This window comes from Leptodactylus fuscus, chromosome 2 (genome assembly GCF_031893055.1).
Source record: "Leptodactylus fuscus isolate aLepFus1 chromosome 2, aLepFus1.hap2, whole genome shotgun sequence".
NCBI classification, from domain to species: domain Eukaryota; kingdom Metazoa; phylum Chordata; class Amphibia; order Anura; family Leptodactylidae; genus Leptodactylus; species Leptodactylus fuscus.
The window spans coordinates 275,032,337-275,040,847 of NC_134266.1; the positions used below are offsets into that span (position 1 = coordinate 275,032,337).

The window sequence follows — 8,511 nt, forward strand, 5'->3', positions numbered from 1 at the left end:
AGTATTATGTCCCATAGTGGCTCCTGCACACAGTATTATGTCCCATAGTGGCCCCTGCACACAGTATTATGTCCCATAGTGGCCCCTGCACAGAGTATTATCCCCCATGGTGGCCCCTGCACACAGTATTATGTCCCATAGTGGCCCCTGCACACAGTATTATGTCCCATAGTGGCCCCTGCACAAAGTATTATGTCCCATAGTGGCTCCTGCACACAGTATTATGTCCCATAGTGGCCCCTGCACAAAGTATTATGTCCCATAGTGGCTCCTGCACACAGTATTATACCCCATAGTGTCCCCTGCACACAGTATTATGTCCCATAGTGGCCCCTGCACACAGTATTATGTCCCATAGTGGCCCCTTCACACAGTATTATGTCCCATAGTGGCCCCTGCACACAGTATTATCCCCCATAGTGGCCCCTGCACACAGTATTATCCCCCATAGTGGCCCTGCACACAGTATTATGTCCCATAGTGTCCCCTGCACACAGTATTATACCCCATAGTGGCCCCTGCACACAGTATTATGTCCCATAGTGTCCCCTGCACACAGTATTATCCCCCATAGTGGCCCTGCACACAGTATTATGTCCCATAGTGGCTCCTGCACACAGTATTATGTCCCATAGTGGCCCCTGCACACAGTATTATCCCCCATAGTGACCCCTGCACACAGTATTATGTCCCATAGTGGCCCCTGCACAAAGTATTATGTCCCATAGTGGCTCCTGCACACAGTATTATGTCCCATAGTGGCCCCTGCACACAGTATTATGTCCCATAGTGGCCCCTGCACACAGTATTATACCCCATAGTGTCCCCTGCACACAGTATTATGTCCCATAGTGGCCCCTGCACACAGTATTATGTCCCATAGTGGCCCCTTCACACAGTATTATGTCCCATAGTGGCCCCTGCACACAGTATTATCCCCCATAGTGGCCCCTGCAAACAGTATTATCCCCCATAGTGGCCCTGCACACAGTATTATGTCCCATAGTGTCCCCTGCACACAGTATTATACCCCATAGTGGCCCCTGCACACAGTATTATGTCCCATAGTGTCCCCTGCACACAGTATTATGTCCCATAGTGCCCCTGCACACAGTATTATGTCCCATAGTGGCTCCTGCACACAGTATTATGTCCCATAGTGGCCCCTGCACACAGTATTATCCCCCATAGTGACCCCTGCACACAGTATTATGTCCCATAGTGGCCCCTTCACACAGTATTATGTCCCATAGTGGCCCCTGCACACAGTATTATGTCCCATAGTGGCCCCTGCACACAGTATTATGTCCCATAGTGGCCCCTGCACACAGTATTATCCCCCATAGTGGCCCCTGCACACAGTATTATCCCCCATAGTGGCCCCTTCACACAGTATTATGTCCCATAGTGGCCCCTGCACACAGTATTATCCCCCATAGTGGCCCCTGCACACAGTATTATCCCCCATAGTGACCCCTGCACACAGTATTATGTCCCATAGTGGCCCCTGCACACAGTATTATCCCCATAGTGGCACTTGCACACAGTATTATGCCCCATAGTGGCCCCTGCACACAGTATTATGTCCCATAGTGGCCCCTGCACACAGTATTATGTCCCATAGTGGCCCCTGCACACAGTATTATCCCCCATAGTGGCCCTGCACACAGTATTATGTCCCATAGTGGCTCCTGCACACAGTATTATGTCCCATAGTAGCCCCTGCACACAGTATTATGTCCCATAGTGGCCCCTGCACACAGTATTATCCCCCATAGTGGCCCCTTCACACAGTATTATGTCCCATAGTGGCCCCTGCACACAGTATTATGTCCCATAGTGGCCCCTGCACACAGTATTATGTCCCATAGTGGCCCCTTCACACAGTATTATGTCCCATAGTGGCCCCTGCACACAGTATTATCCCCCATAGTGGCCCCTGCACACAGTATTATCCCCCATAGTGGCCCCTGCACACAGTATTATCCCCCATAGTGGCCCCTGCACACAGTATTATCCCCCATAGTGGCCCCTGCACACAGTATTATGTCCCATAGTGGCCCCTGCACACAGTATTATCCCCCATAGTGGCCCCTGTACACAGTATTATGTCCCATAGTGGCTCCTGCACACAGTATTATGTCCCATAGTGGCCCCTGCACACAGTATTATGTCCCATAGTGGCCCCTGCACACAGTATTATCCCCCATAGTGGCCCCTGCACACAGTATTATGTCCCATAGTGGCCCCTGCACACAGTATTATCCCCCATAGTGGCCCCTGCACACAGTATTATGTCCCATAGTGGCCCCTGCACACAGTATTATGTCCCATAGTGGCCCCTGCATATTGTATTATCCCCCATAGTGGCCCCTGCACACAGTATTATGTCCCATAGTGACCCCTGCACACAGTATTATCCCCATAGTGGCCCCTGTACACAGTATTATGCCCCATAGTGGCCCCTGTACACAGTATTATACCTCATTGTGGACCACCCATGAACAATTATTATACTCTGGGGTCTTTTAAGACCCCAGAGTATAATAATGAAAGACCCAGGGAAGGATACAAGCATAACAAACACTGTTACTTACCTCCCCTGGAGTCCAGCACACTTCCTGCTGATGTCGGCCATCTTCAATAATGTAAGAGACGTCACTTGAGCCGGGGCTTGCATCATGACACATAAGGACGCAGGCCCACATGACATCTGGGACGTCACTCAAGTAGGCCTGAAGGCTTCCAGAGCCAGGAGAGGTAAGTAACAGCTTTTTTTTATATTAACCTCAGCTCCCCTGGGCCTCCAATCATTATACTAGGGGGTCTAAAAAGACCCCCTGAGTAAAATGATAGACTTTTTGGGGATCGGGGGGGGGGGGGATTATCACCTATAGGGGGCAGATTTACTGTAATAGTTCTCCCTTATGTGGGATGGGCTTAGTATTACTTGTGCGCAGACACTTTTAGGGCACTATTACAATAACAGCAAATGCCCATAGATATTAGTCTCCCAACAGGTAATAACCCCCCCTACACACACACACTCACACACACACACATATATAATGGAGGACTATAATGGAGGAGGATCACATGGTCTCTTACTAGAGATGAGTGAACCAGTTCAGATCAAACTAGGTCAAACCTGAAGTTTTCAAAAGTTTATGACTTAAACCCAAATCTTCTCACACACACACACACACACACACACACACACACACACACACACATAAGTAATGCTATAATCCACGTGGGGGACCATTGCAGTAGGAGTGTCCTAGCCCTAATAATGCCGTCCTACATAAGTAATGTTATTACCTGTTGGGGGCACTAATACTGTAACACTGCCCCCAATACTTATGTAGTAAGGCACTATTATTATCTTCTCATACTCATGAAATACTTTTTTTTTTTTTTTTCTTTTTGGTAGAGTTGGAAGGGACCTCAAGGGCCATCGGGTCCAACCCCCTGCGAGTGCAGGTTTTCCTAAATCATCCCAGCTATATGTTTATCCAGATTCCGCTTGAAGATTTCCATTGATGGAGCGCCCACCACCTCCCGTGGCAGCCTATTCCACTCTCTCACTACCCTCACTGTCAGAAAGTTTTTCCTAATGTCTAATCTGTATCTCTTTCCCTTTAGTTTCATCCCATTGCTTCTTGTACTTCCTTGTGCTAATGAGAATAGGGGAGATCCCTCTGCACTGTGACTACCTTTCAGATATTTGTAGACTGCTATTAAATCTCCCCTCAGCCTTCTCTTCTGCAAACTAAACAGTCCCAGTTCTTTTAGCCGCTCCTCATAGGACATGGTTTGCAGACCTTCCACCATTTTGGTTGCTCTTCTCTGGACTTGCTCCAATATATTGATGTCTTTCTATTGGAGCAAGTCCAGAGAAGAGCAACCAAAATGGTTATACATGTAGTGTCCTCCTGATAACCAGCCATGATGTCCTTATTGTGGTTGGGTTATCTTCTCATACATGTAGTGTCCTCCTGATAACCAACCATGATGTCCTTATTGTGGTTGGGTTATCTTCTCATACATGTAGTGTCCCCTCCTGATAACCAGCCATGATGTCCTTATTGTGGTCGGGTTATCTTCTCATACATGTAGTGTCCTCCTGATAACCAGCCATGATGTCCTTATTGTGGTTGGGTTATCTTCTCATACATGTAGTGTCCTCCTGATAACCAGCCATGATGTCCTTATTGTGGTCGGGTTATCTTCTCATACATGTAGTGTCCTCCTGATAACCAGCCACAATGTGCATAAAGGATATTGAAATATGGTGGATAAGGGAAGTAAACATTTGTAGCAGTAAATATTGGAGCAAAAAATATCCATAGCTATGTAGTGCAAATCTATTAATATCCTCAGCTCATATCTGGTCCATGGTTATGATTAGAGATGTACGAGCTTCTGAAGATTTGTTTCATTTCGGGTCTTGGTAGTTCAACTGAAACATTTATTTCAGTTTCATTGTGAACATTAAGTGAAACTATTATGCTCTGAGGAACCAACAGTCAACAACGGACACCATGAGGATGCCCAGGAGATATGAGAGAAGGTGAATATAACTGTTTATTATGTTACCGCACCTCCCCTGGGTGTCCACTTATTATATTCTGGGGTTTAAAGAGAACACATTTTGGACATATTTACTGCTAAAAATAATAGGAACTCACCAGATGATGTGGTCCCTTGGGTCTAAGGCCCCAGCCTTAGTGTGTCAATCCTAATCTGTGTTCATCAATCCTTTATTCGGTCCATGCTTCATTTTTACTCTCTCAATGGAGTCTACTTCCAGCAATTTGCGTAGCACATAGAAGGGTTTTTCAGGATCACTGGTAAACCCAAAGGTCAACTCAAGAAGTGACACTCACCTACCCCTGGTCCCCTGTCCAGGAAGCTCATCTTCTGTCCTGGGTCAGACGTGTAGAGGCTCACGTAACTGCTGTGGCAATCACTGGCCCAGACACATTGGGTGACCATTGCTGACAGATCATTGGTACCCAACTCAGTGTTTTTGAGAGCCTCTGCATTTCCACGTTGGCCACTGACAGTACCAAAGGGGACAGGGGGCAGGACGTTGGCGAGTATCACTTTTAACTATGTCATACCCCCTTTAACAACGCTTGGATTTTCCATTTATCCTGGTATCTCCAAGCATGGCAGCTTTTTCTGCTGCAATTCTCTATGTAATATGAGGATCCTGCGGTGGATTTTGGTAAAATTTGCAGAGATTTAATACAACAGAAAAATTTGTGTGTATTTCCTAAAATTCTAATTTCCATTCCTGGAATTGAAAATCGTTTTATTGGGCAGATCCGTGTGTACAAATACTTCATTGTCTACCTATCCAATAGTAAGTGGTGGCACCCATCCATCTACCTATATGGAGAAGTTCATCTTCCTCATATGTTTCCGGAACACCTCATCTCTGATGCCATAGATTAGAGGACTGATGAATCTGGGGATACACATGAACAAGAAAAAGTTGGTTAAGGGCATTAAGTAGTAATATTCCCTCAAATTGGAATCGGTGGTCGAAGATGTGAAAGCCATCATACATAGTCCCAACTGGAGGGCATGAAGAAGGACGGTTTTCTTCGCCTTGAATGCAGAAGACTTCCCAGACCCGATCCTCCGAGCCACTATCATAACTTTGACATAGGTGTAGAGGATCACCAGTCCCACCAACATAAAGGTGGCGATATCAGTCACTGGCCTTAAGATAACTTGGAACCTATTCATTGCAAATTCTTGCCATAGACATTCTAACTTGGTGGTGAAGAAATTCTTCGGCATTGAATAACACATGGCAATAAAGTCAACAAAATGTGGAATAAGGTTCAGAAGCCACATGGCTGCTATGGCCAAAAGAGACCTTTGCCTGGTGCAAATCTCGGCATGTCTTAACGGGTAGCTTATGGCAAAGAAACGTTCCAAGGACATGATGGCCAAGTTGTAGGGGGTAACCCTGAATGCATTAATAGAGAACGTCAGGAGAGCGTAACATATGGGCACAGGGATGAATATTAGATATCGAGACATAAGGAAGAGAAATATGAGTACAGATAGTAGCAAGGCATCGTTTATGAGCATGTGGATGAAGAGGACGTAGCGAGAGTTCTCCCGAATATGAGGGTTGGTGAAGAAGGCGTGTAAGATGATGGTCACAAAGTAGATGAAGACACAGAAGGACAGGAGCATTACGGAAAGCAAGATGCTCCTCACAAAGCCCATGGACTCCATGCTCGTACTGTTGTTGACCCCGGTGATGTTGAACATTTTGAGAACAGCTCATAGGATTGTCTTATCTCCACTTCTACCAAGTTTATTTGAGTCTTCAATAGTTCCAACCCATCCGGGGGAGTCTCTGTAACATTCCAAGACAACAAAATTTAAGAGTGTCGGAGAATTCTTCCTCAACAAAAGACATTGCTAGAAAGATGGCTTCTTCTTAAAAATATCTATCCTAGACCTGAAGCTACTCCTATGGTAGATGAACTGAATATGGAATTGGTATGCAGGCTACCAGGTGGGTCCCACATTTGGTCCCCATATATCTCCTCTTCGTCATTCATCTGGTACACTGCTTAAAGCCCCATTCACTTTCTCTCACTTTCATCATCCGTCTCATTTCTTACTTTCTCTTGAAGGAGACCATCAATTGCCATGTAACTGATTTTCTTCCATCATGGGAACTTGTCCAGTCCATATAGAACACTATAACAACACCATCTATGTCTGAATAAAAAAAAAAACCTCTGCATTACATTGGACTTATCTCTGATGCTCCCGGTACATGCGCAGTTCTTCAGAGTGCCCGGGGATGTAGACCCCAGCGTCACCGCTCATACAGCCGAGGTATGGCACATGAGCACTGAGGCTGAGCTTTACCCCTCCAGCTTCACTGAAGTTCTGTGTCAGCATCAGGAGAACAAGAAGTGTGTGAGGATAAATATTTTTTTATTTTAATCACTGATGGCCATAAAAGAATATTCCGGAAACGAAACCTTCAATCCATGAGGACATGCAGATGGCTTGGTGTCTCAAATCGCTCTGACAGGTTCCCTTTATGTCTTTTTACCACTGCAGAAAATGTTGGTCTCTTCCATTTTTGGACCACATCATTTCTGACTAGGGTGAGGACAGTTCTCCCTGGAGCTTTCTGACAGATTTCCTTGTTTCTTCATACTATACTTTAAGAGGTGGCTCATAAGCCAGGACTTATAGGATGAAATAGATACTGGACCCTCTGCAATCCTCATCGTTGACTGGAATCACTTCTGTGAGAGCCCGACTGTCCATGCAGTCTCCTTGTACTTGTCAGAGCTCCGGGCTGCACTGTATGGAGGCTGCCGGCCTGCTTTGTCTTCTGTACCGGGTCGACACTTCAGGTCCCTAGTGGAGGTAGGCCAGAACCTCCGCAATAGTCTTTGCAGGATTCTGGTGTCCTCCTAGGACCGGAAGTCTTACTTCTGGGGTGAAAGGGTCTGTGGAGGGCCGGAGGCTATTTAGGCCTCATATTGGCTGCGGCCTGTCACTGGTTATTAGGTATACCTGGTGACAGCTCCCTCCTGTGCTTCTATTCTGATCTTAACCCTGAACTTCCTGTTTGTCCTTCTGACTTCCTGTATATGACCTTGGCTTGCCTTCCAGGCTACTTCTCCTTGACCTTCTGATTTGGCTACCTTCTGACCCCCTGTGGATGACCTCGGCCTGTTTGCTGACTACTCCTGCTTGACCTCTGCTTGGCTACTCTGTGACCTTTTGTGTATGACCCGGCTCTCCTTACTACACATTTGCTTCTCCCTCCTGCTGCCTCGTGACCTCCTGTATACCGATCCAGTTTGATTGACTTCGTTTTTGGCTACCCGTGGCCTGCACGACCTTCAAGTGGTGCTTCTGCTATCTCCTGGCATACCTCAAAACATCAATCTCCTTGCTAACCAACTCTCTCGTTTCTCATCTGCTGAGGTTAGTGTTCCTGGGTTTTCTGGGTCCTCTGCTACTTGAGGTTTGCTGAGTGTGTGGCGCTCTCTGTGCAATTGCAGCTCTGGGTCCTTGAATATACCAAGCCCAACTCAACTATCAGGAGCTCCGGCGAAACCCTCGGGAGCCTAGTTCCGCCCTGGTAAGGAGAGCGTTGTACACTCACGACTATTTTAGCCATGGTGTTTGGGGATTCTGGATGCCCAGGACTAACTGTCCATTATTGTCGCATCGGGTTCCCCACACTACTGTCTACATACATTACATTACGTATCCTGTATTATACTCCAGAGCTGCGCTCACTATTCTGCTGGTACAGTCACTGTGTACATACATTACATTACGTATCCTGTATTATACTCCAGAGCTGCGCTCACTATTCTGCTGGTACAGTCACTGTGTACATACATTACATTACTTATCCTGTATTATACTCCAGAGCTGCGCTCACTATTCTGCTGGTGCAGTCACTGTGTACATACATTACATTACTTATCCTGTATTATA

The 8,511-nt window shown here is 46.4% G+C and overlaps 1 protein-coding gene across 1 annotated transcript; it reads right to left on the reverse strand.

Annotated features, from left to right (window-relative positions):
• Positions 1–5,397: 5,397 nt before the first annotated feature.
• Positions 5,398–6,297, reverse strand: LOC142194167 (odorant receptor 131-2-like). Its single transcript, XM_075263184.1, has one exon. The coding sequence runs from the start codon at positions 6,295–6,297 to the stop codon at positions 5,398–5,400; it is 900 nt and encodes a 299-aa protein (XP_075119285.1).
• Between the last annotated feature and the right edge of the window lie 2,214 nt (positions 6,298–8,511).